This window comes from Physeter macrocephalus, chromosome 5, assembly GCF_002837175.3.
Source record: "Physeter macrocephalus isolate SW-GA chromosome 5, ASM283717v5, whole genome shotgun sequence".
NCBI classification, from domain to species: domain Eukaryota; kingdom Metazoa; phylum Chordata; class Mammalia; order Artiodactyla; family Physeteridae; genus Physeter; species Physeter macrocephalus.
Genome location: NC_041218.1, coordinates 59,863,349 through 59,879,583, shown reverse-complemented (window position 1 = coordinate 59,879,583; position 16,235 = coordinate 59,863,349). Strand labels below are relative to the sequence as shown.

The 16,235-nt window shown below is 41.2% G+C and overlaps 1 protein-coding gene across 8 annotated transcripts in view; it reads right to left on the bottom strand.

Annotated features, from left to right (window-relative positions):
- Positions 1–9,134, bottom strand: part of PPP1R9A (protein phosphatase 1 regulatory subunit 9A) — a 324,716-nt gene extending 315,582 nt beyond the window's left edge. For all 8 annotated transcript variants that reach the window (XM_028490016.1, XM_028490017.1, XM_028490020.1 and 5 more), the window contains exons 1-2: positions 9,079–9,134; positions 5,130–6,745 (exon numbers count right to left, since the gene is read on the bottom strand). In XM_028490016.1, the coding sequence (XP_028345817.1) occupies positions 5,130–6,524 (1,395 nt within the window). In that variant the 5' untranslated portion in view covers positions 6,525–6,745; positions 9,079–9,134. The remainder of the gene's footprint in view (positions 1–5,129; positions 6,746–9,078) is intronic.
- Positions 9,135–16,235: the final 7,101 nt, after the last annotated feature.

The following is a 16,235-nucleotide window of genomic DNA, read 5'->3' as shown; positions in this document are numbered from 1 at the left end:
TGGCCATGGCTCACGGGCCCAGCTGCTCCGTGGCATGTGGGATCTTCCCAGACCGGGGCACGAACCTGTGTCCCCTGCATCGGCAGGCGGACTCGCAACCACTGCGCCACCAGGGAAGCCCTAGGATATGACTTTTTAATGACCCAAACTCCTTATGAATTTAGGGCTCATAATCCACTTTGGTATCCAGAAACAGAGTGCTTCACGCACTTTACAAATTTACACCTGTTTCATCTTCAAAGAATATTATCCCATACAACCAGCTACAGCAGACCCATCTGGAAAGCAAATCTGTTAAGTGAGCTTTCCCAACATTTCGTTATAAGCCCCTTTCAGAAGCCAGAAAATTATACTTCAAAATCATATTCCAAACAGTGATCTGTTGACCAGCGGCATCAGCACCAATTTGAGAGCTTGTTAGAAATGCAAAATCTCACCCCAGACCTACTGTTTGAGAGTTTGCTATATTGCTTGAGAATATTAAATTCTGTTATAAAGGTCAAGAAAACAAATGGAATGGATGAAACTCTAAGAAGTGATAATCACTGATGGTAAGTAAGCTAATACTCAGAGACTCAGTTAAGTATAGATAATGAGAGCTTGTAAGGCCAAGCCAAAAGTTACAAGATATGTTAAAAATAGGTAAGTTAGTAACCTGTAAGACATTCCAAAATAGAAACTATTGTGGAACAAACAAGAGATTTACTTGTAGATAGAAAGGGGTGGAAAGACCAAGTCATTACCATACCATCTCTGGTCTGACAGCTATGCCATCTCCATATCAGCCACCCAGTATGATCCTATTCTGGACCCACAGGTGCTCTAACCAAGAAATGCAAATAACACCCATGGCTCATTAGCAGGCAAACTGGCAAAGCTACAGCTGTATCTAAGTGTACTTGTCCCCGCTCTCTTCCATACAGCAAGTATGTATCCCAGGAAGTACGATGCCAAAGGCATCATGAGTCTGTGGAGTTCTTGCTCAAATATCAGCTGTAGTCCTCATAACCACACCGTCAATAGGAAAGGCTGATACAAAAGAGAGAGGGACAGGACACATGAATTTTGTGTAGCCAGGACTCAGGTAGTGTGGTCCTTCCTTCCAACCTCTTTTGCACACTAAGTGTGTTAACTTACCCCCCCCCCCGCCACTGCTTTCCTCTTACTTCTGGCTGTGTGTTTTAAACTAATTTGATAAATCATGTGATTCAAGCATTTAAATTTGGTTGCTGAGCCTATCTAGTCCATACCTCCAGGATAGCTGGTAGTGTACTTGGAGGCTAACCACTGCATCAAGGTAATTTCCTACCAAATAACTACTGAATAAGAAATATGCATTTTAAAAGGTCCCCAGGTGATTGATATGCAAATTCAAGTTTAGAAGCACTGAGCAGGACTGTTAGAAAGAAAAAGCTGCACAAAGACAGAAATTTGGATTTCAGAACTATGCTCAGAACACCATCCTGAATAAAAGGCCTCGTGTACCCCCTGACAATAACTCAGAGCCCCAAAAGAGGGAGAGAATGCTAAGAAACCCATTTTCAACAACTATCATGTAAGTCTCAGAGAAGCATTGCTGCCCTTGGTGACTCTCCTTTGAACACCAGCTCTGCAAAGCTCGAGGCAACTTGAGAAAACACACAGAAAAGTATAGCATTATGTATCCCAACATTAACCCAGCAATTTCATCTTGCTGGGAATTAGGAAAATAACCTTTTTCAGATATGCTATGTTTCAAGAACACCAATCCAAAGGACATAAGGCTACCAAAAACAGAAAAAGAGTCATGACTTCCTTAACAAGATTGCAGTGATGATCTTAGAAAGATCATCCAAGAACAGAGTTGAGCAGAATGACCTAAGAAGTGACCTTAATGGGCTGTACACCTCCCACCGACCACCGGTTCCTGACTTGATCAGCTCCAGTCATTTTATGTATTTATTACATTTGCATTGTTCCTGACACATAGTAAGGGCTCAATAAATGTTCTGAATTAATAGAAAAAATAATTTTAAATGTCACCCTTTCTAACTTTGATTTATCTAAGACAAATTTAATTCAATTCCTTGGTTCTGAGAAATTCCTGAGAATGAAGGTATAATTCCACATCTCAAATTAGCATCTTCCTAACACTCCCTCATTCCATATCTCGAAGTTGGATTTTACATTTTCTATTATTAATTCCATTCTAACTTTCCACGACACTATGAAACACATTAACCTATCCATTAAGAAATGATCTGACCATTTCTAAAAGTCACCAACAATTATACATAAGGGATATACTACACAGGAAAGATCAGCTATTATTTTGATATTTTTCTAGGTCCAGATTTAAGACATCTTAAGGAAATATCTATTTAAAACATCTATAGAAGAACTGAAATAGAAACTGAGGACATCGTCTCACACACACAAGATTTAAAACAAAAAACCAAAAGTGTTGAGAATGTTTACTCTAGTGGAGAATAAGATGAGACTATCGGGAAAAGAATGTAAAAGTTCTAAAAATCATTTCTGTAAGGAATATGCTCCCTATTACTTCTGAAATAGGGAATGTGTTTAAGTTTCAAAGGAAAAGATTTAAGTTGGAAATCGTAACTTCCATTCCATAAATAAATATTTATAAAAAGAATAAGGAAACACACATAGGGAATGGCTGAGTGTATTCCCTTCCAAATGATCTACCAAATCCTGTTCACTCCATGCATTTAGTATAGCCAAGAACAGTTAAAGTACTCATAGGACATTAGACACTTCAGCACAGGTTTTTTACACTGTGTTTCATAGGTTTTAAATACCATGTGTTTAAGAATTGACTCTACAAGCTCACAGAGGAAAGAGGTAACCTTATAGATTTTTGTGTTCTCTGCAGCTAACAGCATGAGAATAGACATATGATAAGCCTTCAATAAACACTTACTGAATTTAATTATTACCACTCTCTGAGGCAAAAATCTTAACTGGAGAATAATCTAAACACTACCATCATCACCACCACCAGTAGAAAAGTAGCACTCAAAATTTCCAAGTGAATCCACTTACATGTTAAACCATGGGAACAAGAAAGAGTAATTGTTTTATTCATTACAAAGGGCTAAGAATGAATCTTCTGTTTGCAAACTTAATCCACTCCAACTAGTACTGTTAACTGCCCACTAAAACGCAGCACATTATCTTTCACAAATCTGATGCTTGACCCATATTCTTAATGAAATGTGTTAACTTAAATGTATGTAATCTAGTTCATTCCTTGTTACGTGAAATACAGTCTATTACGTGAAAATTCAGAGGCAAAATGCTTATTGTTATAAATGGCAGAAAAAAAAAATCACTTCAATTTCAAAGTATCACACCCAAAACGTGGTTTGTTCACAAAAGAGCATCCAAATTTCAATGATAAATCCTTTAAAATCCATTAAACCTATTACTATGCAGTTACATTTTGTGCAGCATAGGACCCAAATAAGAGGCTGGTGCCCCATTTGGTTGCCAAATTTTCATAAACTGCTATCCCCCATTAGGGAGTCAGCCACTGGTTTTAACAAACTCCTTGAAGAGTTCATTTCAGTTATTCCTGCCTTGCTCAATGTGTAACAATTTAATCTTATTGCTTTCTTCCTCAGGGGTAAAAAGATGATGTTCCAAGGGAAGCACCTGCAAAGCGGATGTAAAAGATGAAATTTAGAAGCTGGCTGGATAGGCCTGAGGGAAAGGCAACTCTAAAGAGAGTACCTACCATTGCGGGGTCGGGGAGAGAATGACGAAGGTGGGAAAGAGCAGCAAAGAAACTTAGCTTATGTAGAAACCAGATTCACAACCCCAGTAGTTATTTCAAACATAGTTTAACTTGACATGGCCCATTCTGACCCAGAACTTTTGCCTTACACTAATGAAAGAAAAGTTTGCCTGCTAACACCAGTAAATAATTTCATAGATTATTAGATTATTTCATAATTACAGAAAGGTCACATTTCTCTTTGCTATGTAAATTATGTATCTTACAGCTTTATATGAAAGTTTCATAAGATGGAAATAACAATAGACGGTGACTTTAGCTTTTGAGGAGAAAATTTAAGAAGATACCAGATCTAATTCCAAATCTATCATATATACACACTGTGTAAGCTAAAAGCCCCTAGAAAGTGGTTTCAAACTACATATTCTGCCACCACAACCCCCCAGATTCCCGCAGGAGGGCATGCCAGCATCTTGGGGCTAAGCCGATGGACAAGTACACTTTGAAAAAGCACTCCAGGAGATTCTGATACTCAACCAAACACCTCCTGTCCCACTGCCATTATCAGCTAATAATGTTTCACCACCCGCTGCGGATGTACTTTGTGCTATTCTTCTATTCCAAGTGTTAACTAAGTGAAGTCATTAGAATAGAGCATCTGAATTCAATGGGCATTTATCCAGATTTTAAGAGGTAAAAATAAATCCATGAATGGCAAATCAATTTAACGTCCTTTCACACAATTTCATTTTAAAGCCATATAACAAATTCTGAACTCAAAGCTATTTAGAGTCATAGCTTTCCAATTAAAGTATTTAAGTCCGCTAACATATTTCCACGAATCCAACGTTCACTACCAAGTAGCAGTACAAAAAAAAAAGTTCCAACATTCCTCACAATCCACTTAAACTTAAGTAAGGGATAACTCAGATTTTTTAAGCAAGTAAATAAAGAATATTATTTCAAGGTTATCGTAACTCTCCCTTTGTACATTATACCTCATATCCTAGTGTTTCGATTCAGATAATTTCAAGTAAAACTAGTTAAAGAATTAATTCTATTTCAAACTAACACTTCTGGTTTTCAGTGTTCATATTATTCATACTCCCGTCCATTGGAATGTCTCTCACAATGCCCAAACTTCTTCAACTTCAGTATTACTCAGTTCTGGTTTATACAACTACAAAGCACATCAGGAAATAATATCTCTCAAACTCCAAACTTTTAAAATCACCTGACAACATGTGTATATCAACAACCTTGAATTCTTTATAGCTGTCAAAGCTAGTCTACATACAGTTAGGCCCAAATACTAAAAAAAAAACAAAAAAAAAAACAAAAAACAAACCTTAGAAAAAACTTCAAAAACAAACTGAGAAAACATACTTACCTTAATTGGAGCACTACTAAACTTAATTTTCCTATTTGCCGGGATGTCTTCTTCTTCTGGCAATCCAACGATTTCTGAGTATTCCATATCAGGTTGATAGTAATTGTTTTCATCACTATCTTCCTGCTCATCCTGTTCAGTGCCTGTTTCTCCCCAGTCTGAATTATACCTGGATCTCACCCTATATATATTATAGTCACTGTGCATGTAAACATGGGAGCTCCCAAAATTATTTGAATCTTCGAATACTTCCTTTCCACAACTGAATCTAGAAGCATCAGCAGAGGTAAAATCACCACCTGCAAATTCTTTCTTCTGTTGCATTGCTGCCTCACTCCCAACCAAATGAGCTTCTGCGTCTTCTGAAGGTTCGTTTTGTGGTGAAGGGATTTCAGGCTCTGTAACTGCCTTGTTTTCAGCACAAGGTTCTTCAGGAATGTCTTTGTCAATTCTGTCAGGAGTCTCTTGGTTGGATGTGGAGTCCTCGGCTTCCTTGCTCTGCTGTGCCTCTTCACTGGGCACTGAAGCTAGAGAGGTACTTTTCGAAGCCACTTCTAGTACTGGAGTTGTATTACTCTTCTGAGCATCCTCTGCATCGTCACTGTGTTTGCTTGGAGGAGACCAAGAATTAGAATCCTTAAGGTGCCCAAAGGTGTCAAGATTTGTAACAGTAACCGATGGTAAATTCAGGGGATAATGCCCAGTCACTGAGTATGCACTGTTCTCAGCCTTCTCAGAAATGATGGCCCTGGGGGAATCGGTGTTCTCCAATACTGCACTCAGTTGACTCACAGTTGGGGAGACAGCCTCCGTCCGGGAGCTAAGGCTGTCCAAGGAATCAGTACTGCCTCTGTTGGACTTAGAACCACCCCATTCATCCTGAGGTTCACTCCCTCCAGTTTTCTCCTTCTTTGGGGAATAGCGGTTGTTCTGTCCTGACTCATGCACACTTCTCTCAAACATCTTGCGAGTTTCTGTGAACTTAGAATATGAAGGGCCATCGTACATTGTGTCAAATCTACTAATTCGTTCTGAAACAGAGGACTCCAACTTAACAACTGAGCCATCTGTTTTTTCCAGAAATTCTTTGGGCTTCATTCGCCGCTGAGGGGATGAAGGTCCACCTTTCCCCCTTGTTTTGGCAATGACTGCAGCATTCTCACTGGGTTCCATACCCATCTGCATAAATAGATTTTTAATTCTGTTGACATTGGAGCCATATTTCCTTCCCCTGCTCTGCTGGGAGCCCTCACCTTCTTTTGTTTTCTGTTCCCCATCTGATTTGGGTTTGTCAAAGGTACTTTTCAGTGCCTGGAACTCAGTTCTATATGCATTTCTGTGAGGAGAGGCACTTCTGAGAGTGGTACGTTCACCTGAAGACTCGGTTTTCAACATTTTTACTTCAGGGGTGAAAAACCAATGTTCATAATGATCAGGAAGAAAAAACAAAAAAAAACCACAAAACACCTCTCTTCTCTAATCACCAGTATCTGGTCAAGAAAAAGTACCTCTCAAATGGCATACTGTGTCAGTGATCCTCCCAACAGGTGTATTAGGAAATTATTCAGTCAAGAGTTACACAAAATGGCTTTTTCAAAGCAAGACTAGAGGTTCATCTGTAATAGAAAAGAACGAATTTCTGAATTCATTTACTTATTTGAATTTACGTTTAGTCAACTATTATACATTTTTTTTCAAAGTGGCTTGGCCACATATCAAATAAGAAGAAATTACATATTGAAATGGGAATTTCAAAGCCAAGAATTTAAAAGTTATAACTCTGATTGGTCTTTGGTAACAAAACTGTTTCAAACATAACTTGAGACCCCTACCAAAATCACACAAATACACACATACAAGTGACACATAAGTATACTTCAAAGCAATACTTTAGCCCAAGTTTTGGTTGGTTTTGTGAATGACCTTAAAAGAAACGAGCAGGTCCTAGATCTTTTAAGAAATCATCAAACTGTCCAGAAAAATGAAATTCACTTGAGATTCTCCACATCAGATAGAGCTTATTCTTTCTGTACAAGCACAATTGAAAGTTCAGAATCTATGTTTACAAACTCCAAAACGTGTCTACAGAGGCTTATTTCACTCTTTCTGGGTCCAATATTCTCATCTACAGCATCCCCAAAACAACACTAGTGCAATTTCAGACCAAAACAAGCAGAAGAAAGTTCTTAAATGGCAGTAAGTTTCACTCTAAGTTCAGAACCATGTCAAATATTTGGAAGTTTCCTAAGAGTGAACATTATTAATTATAGAGTGGGATACAGGATATCATGGGAATAAATGTATGAGAACGTGATGATCAGAAAATAAAGGACCATGAAACCTCTTTTCATAGCCCTGATTTGTTTATTACACTTGCCTCTAACTTACTACAAGCTCAGAATACAACGCAATACTTGCTGGCTGGTCTCCTCTAGCCCACAGCTGGATTTCACATCAATATGCCAGCAAGCAAATACTTCAAGATCCGCTGAGGAGCAGACGTTGTAGTTCTAAAGATTTTTCATTTTGTTTTTGTTTTGTTTTTTAATATTAGTCGGAGCCCTATCACCCTCACGCACCATCAGATGAGGAAGCACACACTTTCACTTAAACCGTTTCCAGACTCGGCTCCTGGCCCAGCACGCATGCATGGCCCATGCAGACAAACAAGAAAGGCTTCAGAGTGTGGTGCCTGTTTTTTTTGTCAAGCTTCGACAATCTCCTTCTACCCTGACATTTGTTTAAGCCGTACACACCCTCCCCTCCCCCCAACACCCCCCCCCACTCCCTCCCCCGCCAATTCGAACCCGAAGGGGCGGGGGACGGGGGCGCTGGGGCCGCCGGGGTATTCAAAACCTGCCCTCACAAAAGACAAACATAAATAACACCAACTTGAGAGACAGCCGATTCCCGAGCCTGGTTCGGGACGCAATCCCTCGGCCCCGGGCAGGGGCAGGGCCGGGAGAGCAGGTGACGCCAAGCGCTATGGTAGGAGGTCGCTGTCTAGCTTTGTGCCAAGAAGCACCTGAAGTCCTAACACATTGGCTGCGGCTCCCGGCGGCTGCCAGGCGGATCCCAGTGTGGCATGGGGAGAGCCGAGCTCCCCGTCCACATTAAAAAAAGAAGAAAAAAAATTACAGGGTAATACTAATAAATCCCTTTGTTTTTCCTCCCAGTGTGCCAGGAAACAATAGATCCCACCGATACTGCCTCCGATCCTCAACCTAACGCTCCCCAACCGCAGCCCACCCCCACCCTCAGCCTGCAACTCAGCCTTTGTACATCCCGATATTTTCCTCCTCATCTCCACCCTCCCCAGATCCTCGCCCCGCGCATATCCTCCCCCTTACCCGAGCGGGAGCCGCCGCCGGTGGGGAGGGTCGGGCGGCCGCGGCTCCCACCCCCGCCTCCGAGGCGCCCCCCTCAGCCTTTGTACATCCCGATATTTTCCTCCTCATCTCCACCCTCCCCAGATCCTCGCCCCGCGCATATCCTCCCCCTTACCCGAGCGGGAGCCGCCGCCGGTGGGGAGGGTCGGGCGGCCGCGGCTCCCACCCCCGCCTCCGAGGCGCCCCCCGCCCCACGGTGGCCGCGGCTCGGCTCGGCGCCGGCCCGCTCGCTGCCCCTCCACCCGCTCCTCCCGGCGCAGCGCGATGGGCGGCTGCGGCGGCCGCTTCCACGCGCGCCGCGGCCCCCCACGCGCGCCCGGCCCGCGGCGGGCGGCCCCGGGAGGCGCGCTGCGCTCCCTAACGCCATTGCGGGCGGGCGGCGGCCCGGGCCCCGACGCGCTCGCACACTCGGGCCGACCTGGGGAGGGGGTCCCAGCCCGGGCAGGGGCTTCGCCCACGTGCGGCCGCCCGCGCCGGGCCGTTTGGCTGCCGGCGTAACGGGGGTGTAACGGGGGAGAGGCCGCGGGGGTGAGGAAGGCCCGGGGTAACAGGTGCCTCACCTCGGCTGATGGGATTAACTCTAGGGCCGCAGAGAGAGGGAGCCCGGCAGCAAAATCCCAGGAGAGGGAGAGAGAGGGAGCCTCTGGCGGCCAACGGAGGGCGAAAAGCACCGGCCCGAGGCGAGGCCGCCCCACCCCCTCGGCCGTGGGCGAGGGGCCCCTCGGGCCTGGGGCAAATCCTGCCCTTCAGCTCGGGTCCTGGTTTCGCGAGAACTGGGTTCTTGGGCTGTCTGCTGCTGGGGCCCCACGAAATCTGCAGTTAACTCCGTGACCCCAGGGCATCCAAAACCCTGGGCCACGCTCCTGGCAGGGAAGGCCGGCACCTAGGCCCAGATCCAGAGTGGCCTCCACTCCTCCGCTTAGGCCACTGTGCTTCGCCTAACACCCACCTTGACCTTCCGCTGCTAAAAGGAAAGAGGTGAGGAAATCTTCTGACTTCCTTATCAGGAAAGAGCTTTTCAGACTCCCCTTTTATAAATGCTCAGTTACCCCCTCCTTTCCCCATCAAAAATTTCGGAAGTGTTACAGCCTTACTGCAAAATATAAAACCAATCATAACCGTCAATATAGACCTTTAAACCAACTCTCAAAAAAACTATGGAGTAGAAACTTTTAAGGATAATTTTTCAAGAAGATAAAAATATACTCTAACAGAAATGTAAAATGAATCCATGTCAAAAATGTTATTTGACTCATCAGTTAGGGAGGGAACACCAAAATATTGCAACCCATCCAAATGAGAATGTGAAGAACAAAGCGTTATGGAAAATCAGAAAAGAGGCAAAACTGGTTAATAAGGCACTAAAATGTAATATTTTGAATTATCTCCTATACAGGGCAGTGATCAACTGTATCTCTAAGGAACAAAATAATTTTGCATATGTGTAGTTAAGAACCATTTACAGTATCCGTAAGTTTTTAGGGCTTATAGAGTCGTAAAAAGTCAAAGGCAGGCAAAGGTGCAAACTACTGTAGAACCGTGAAACTCCAGAGTCCTTTAGATAACATCCAGCATTCCACTGAAAGGACACTCAATAATCTTTTGCCCATTTCAAAGTCTTACAGGAGTTTTTCCAACAGAGCTATTATTATCTACATTTTACAGATGGGAAAACTGAGGTTTAGGTTTTGTAACTTACCTACAGCTTTATCGCTAGTAAATGATTATGGCTGCATACGAACTCCAGCAAGCCTATACACAGAATTTATACTCTGGAAGCAAAATCTTTTCTTGCTTAATTTCAAAAGAGCTTTGTAGCTGCTCAATTCTATGTATCTCTTATTTTGAACAGTGGAATTTTTTCTTCAAGCCTCACCAAATTCTGGGTGCTTTCCCAAGAAATTGGCATTCCCTGTCTACGACGTGGATGTCACTTCTATGAGCATAAACAGATGTAACAGGCAATGTGAGGGGGCTTGTGGTTCCAGTCTCCACTTTTGGAAAGAACGTTTGTGTTGTCTGGGGTAATTAGGTGGAAAAGTTCCTGTCATTTATTTACAGTATGGAAACCATGTTTTTTAGGAGAATAACCTAAATAAATGCAGGAACCTAATCACTACAGTTCTATCTGTAGAAGAGGGGGCAGAGTTGGCAACAAAACCAGTCTTACACCTCTTTACAAAAAGATGATTCATACAGAAAAGCAGCCTAAAGAATTTGGTTGGTTTGGGTTTCACTTTTTTTTTAATGTGAACCTTCTGGAAAAATTCATACTGAAGGGATGAATGACAGAGGTTGTTTTTTTTAAACTATTTTTTAAAATTTATTTAATTTATTTTATTTTTGGCTGCATTGGGTCTTCATTGCTGCGCGCAGGGTTTCTCTAGTTGCTGTGAGCAGGGGCTTCTCTTGGTTGTGGTGCACGGGTTTCTCATTGCGGTGGCTTCTCTTGTTGCGGAGCACGGGCTCTAGGCACGCAGGCTTAGTAGTTGTGACTCGCGGGCTCTAGAGCGCAGGCACAGTAGTTGAGGCGCACGGGCTTAGTTGCTCCGCGGCATGTGGGATCTTCCCGGCCCAGGGCTCGAACCCGTGTCCCCTGCATTGGCAGGCAGATTCTTAACCACTGTGTCACCAGGGAAGTCCAATGACAGAGTTTTTAAAACATAATTTTTCATAATTTCAGATTCCTGGATTGTCCATAACCTACCTTCCATTTCTAACACTTACCTGAGTGTTTGAAGGGACTGCTAGACCAGTAGTAATTAACCCAATACATGTGGTTATTTAACTTTAACTCAAATACAATTTAAAATTAAGTTCCTTAGTCCCACTAGTAACATTCAAAAGGCTCAGTAGCTACCTACTGAACAGTGTAGATACAGAATTTTTTTTTTCTTTTTTTTTGCGGTACGCGGGCCTCTCACTGCTGCGGCCTCTCCCGCTGCGGAGCACAGGCTCCGGACGCGCAGGCCCAGCGGCCATGGCTCACGGGCCCAGCCGCTCCGCGGCATGTGGGATCCTCCCGGACCGGGGCACGAACCCGTGTCCCCTGCATCAGCAGGCGGACTCTCAACCATTGCACCACCAGGGAAGCCCTTAAAGTCATTTTTAAGTTATTATTAATATATTAGCTCTACAAATAAACCACAGTAGATTTACACAGCACATTTAAGCCAAGGTGATACATCTTCTCTCTTTTCTCTATTTTTACTTTATTTGGTTGCCCACACAAAACACAGAAAACCAAGAGTTTTATTGGACCTGACGTGTGTGATGTCTTCATTACTGTCACTGCTTCTCAGGTTGAAACAATAGCTGCTATACCAATTCTTTTTGGTTTTCAGTTTTATAGTGGTACAAATTGCATGTTGAAAAACAAGTGTTAGGTATTTATCTGTCTCTACAGAAACCCATTTTACTTTCAGCAGATTAGCCCCTCTGGCAGAAGGGTTGTAGGAGTGGTACACAACCTGCCAATCCTCTACCCACAAGGTGCACCTGAACTCTGGCATCCTTGTGATTAGCAGGTTGTCTACTCTGCTTCAGAATAATTTATTATTTCAAGACTGAAACAAATAAGAGAGACACAGCGATCCTCACTGAGAGAAGTTAGCAAAGTGTCAAAATGAGATTCAAATCGAAAACCTTTTACTGAAATTCATATTCAGTACTTTTTTTACCCTAGAGATGCTAAGCCTAGTTATTGACCTATATAATAGCGTAGCTCCTTTTTGCACACAACTGTTGGGGGAAATAGTTGTCCAAAACAGTCTTAATTGTGAAAATATGGGGAAAAAAAATCAAATAACAAAGGTATCTCAGTACCTTCTCCATTCCATGGCATTAGCCTTGCTGAATTAATTATTAAAGTAAGTAAATAAACATCCCTGTTTGTCTCCAGTTAAACAGGAGGTTTCTGTGATTTTATTTCCATTTCCAGTCTAGTTCTAGTAATAAAACCTCCTTGAGGAGGTCCATTATAGTCCCACTTTACACAAAATTCAAATTATAACACACTGCATTTTAAGAAAGCTCTAGTATTTAATTTGTAGATGTGGTCATCTGCTTTTAGAAATAATAAAAAATTTGCTCTGAAGTTGTTAGTACATTTTCTATAGGTTCCTAGCCATAATCCTGATGTCCAGCATAGATTCTTGTCAATTACCATTAACACAATAGTTTCAAATAAAGTTTGAAAATATAGATGAATGACTTACATGTTTATACACTATTAAACTTTTGAATTGGATGAATAATGAACAAGAACTTATCCTAATCAGCGGGCAGATCTTGAGCAACCAACCCTCTTGTTCTTGTCTTAGGACGGTTCCCAACACTGTGCTTGTATTTGGAGATGTTGCTGGCTTTAGAGCTAGTTTCTTCTTGATTAAGCCACTACAAAGTTCTTTACTCAACTAGTATCTTTGATTAGATTCTATATGTATATATGGATCACATACTTTCTCAGGTTTTTTTTTTTGTATTGTTTTTGGAAGAAAAAAACTTTAAAACTAAAATTATAAGGTGTTAGTTTTCTTAAAATGTGTTTATATAAGCTGAAATAAAGCGACCAGTTAGTCTAGAAAATCTTGTGTCTGAATCCTGCTCTTGATTTTTGTTTAATTGAGCAAAGCACTGTTAAATTCTACATTAATAATTATCTAGACTACAAGCTAAGTTTTGTTCCTTCATATCACATTACTTTTAAAAGAAAGCCATGGGCACCAACATGGTATGTGTCTATGGAAAATATCAGAATACTACTTATTTCCTTATTGAAGTGTGACAAAACTTGAACAATAATCTAAGCCTCTTATTTATTTTGTGAATACAGAAACAATAAAGTGAACAGTTGAAAATAGTTTAATACCTAGCTGGGTCCTCAAAGGAAATGGAATTCGTATTTTATGATACTGAGAATAGAAACAAACACATTAATGAGAGATGAAATTGAGCTTTATTAGTGAAAATTTTAGAAGGGGGTTAAATAGTATAGTTTCAAAAACGAAAACAAGATATTATCTTTGCCAGAAATGTAAATTTGACCTGACATAGCTTTAAAGGGAAGGAAACTGAATTTTGTGGATTTAAAAAAAATTTTTGCTTTGGGGCTTCCCTGGTGGCGCAGTGGTTGAGAATCGGCCTGCCGATGCAGGGGACACGGGTTCGTGCCCCGGTCTGGGAAGATCCCACATGCCGCGGAGCGGCTGGGCCCGTGAGCCATGGGCGCTGAGCCTGCGCGTCCGGAGCCTGTGCTCCGCAACGGGAGAGGCCACAGCAGTGAGAGGCCCGCGTACCGCAAAAAATAATAATAATAATAATTTTTGCTTTTTCTAGAAGCTAACAATTTAGTCTGACATTATTTTGTGAAGCCTGAAAACTTTCTTATAATAAATTACATGTATTTGATTACAGTGTGCTATAATATTATTTATGCAAAGTGTACATATTTTGCAAATTCATAAGTTGAGCCTACCTCAAGAACCTCAGAAATTAAGCAAGACCAGCAACATAGAACCAAATGATAGACTACCACATGCTCACCCGAAGGAGAGTTGGCCCAAGGCCAAATGAAGCATTTAGATGCATAAATAGTCATTTATTATGTGATGTAGTTTTACTTTCTGAAAAGCACATGCACCTTCAAAAGTCTAACACTGGGCATAAAACTGACACTGAGATACCCTCGCATGAGTGCCATCCCAGAAACTTACATATTTACATATAGGCACATTTTCCAAAATATCTGTACATCATCATCACCTCATTAAAACTGTTTTGATCACTTCTGTGGGATTTTCGAATCACAAGGTCAATGTATACTATAATGATTTTAATTTTGCTTTAAATGAAATTGTCTCCAGCTATGGAAAATATGACTTCTCTGAAAGATCCTAGTCATATGTTTGGGTATATAAAACCTGAGAAATACAAGGAACAAACAATTCATAAGTGAGGAATTAATAAAAATACAAAATGTTTCTAATGTATTTCTATCTTGTGGGTTCGCCATGTAGAAATCAAATACACAATTGATTTTGAAATAGTTATCGGTAGAATTTGACATTATAAAAAGGAAACTGGGGATTTCCCTGGTGGCGCAGTGATTGAGACTCCACCTGCCAATTCGGGGGACACAGGCTCAATCCCTGGTCCGGGAGGATCCCACGTGCCGCGGAGCAACTGAGCCCATGTGCCACAAGTAAAGATCGTGCATAAAGAAACTAAAACATGCCACAGTGAAGATCCCATGTGCTGCAACTAAGACCCGGTGCAGCCTAAATAAATAAATAACTATTAAAAATAATAATAATAATAATAAAAGGAAACTGACTTGTATATTAGTTAAGTTCAAAAGAAACCAATTATGGTGGCCTATGGAATCTTTATTAAATAAGTTAAGACTCTGTGATGTTCCTTGCTCATAGAAAGTTTGATTTAATTCCTTGGCATAGTGAGGCATGAAAGGTGAATGTTAGCTATTCTTGTCATTGTGGAAGATGCTTAGAAAGCAATATAAGAACACACATGAATCATATTGCAAAATTACAAAATATTTCTCTTTGTTAGTATCATATCCACTGACTTCAAACCTTGTGTGAAAATGAGAGTCACCTAGAGTGTTCGATCAGATTCATATTCCTGGGTTCTATGTCAGCCTTCCTGAATATGACTCTCTGGGATGGAATCTAGTAAACTCCAGAATGTTCCAAAGGTGATTCTGTTGTACAGCTGGACAGTGGATGGATATTTGGGAAACACTAACTAGATAATGTAATGGATACTAGAATCTAGTGAGTTGCTAATGTCTAGCATATACCTGAAGTTCTCACTCCTGAATCACCGTTTGGTGAACCCTGTATAGTAGGGTTGTCATATATGTGGGGAAGCTTCTGAGACCATGCATAGGAAGTATCAGAAACCGTGAGAGCCCCATCTTCCCTGCTACATTTTTGGTTATGGAGGTCTACTCCTGGCTTTTTGGTTAAGATGACAGTGACAGCCGTTGCTTTATAGTCGCTATCCTTATTAGCTCTCTACAGTGATCCAAGTAGGCTAGAAAAACTTACAAATGTGGCACTCAGATATCCACGAATTGAGAAGTCTTCTTGAGTTCTTCGCTCAAAACTTTCCTGTAACTTCAAGACTATCCAGAAAAAAACTCTCTTAGAATGTACTTACATTTGACAGTACAGTGATATGTTAGCTACCTTTGTTGAGATTTCAGAAATTTCTCGACCAACTGGTGGATACTTCTCAGAGCCACTGAAATTCTAATTCCACCAGAAAATGGAGACGTTTTGGAGGCAGCCAAATATTGAGCATGTTGTTAAAAGATCATTTTCAAAACAAGTGAAATTATGACTCCCATACAGATTTAAAAATGAAAATGTGTTAATGATTTTATTTAATTCATTAATAACAAAACTAATAAGATATTACAACCAGTTCAAGGGAGATTATATTTTTAGACACATTTATAGATCAGAAATATTGAAATTAATGTCTAAATGAAAGTAAAACTGGCCTCTTCCTCAGTTGGGGAGGGAAGGCGAGTAAACCTCCACCTGTCAGAATTTATTGGTCTATAGAGAGGAATTATTTTGCTTTGCTATCAGCTGTCTACACATAGGGAGCTGTTCAAAAATGAAGGAAGACTAGAATCAGATAGCTGGAAGAATGTGATCTAAACAATGCACAGTTTTCCTTTGAAGCA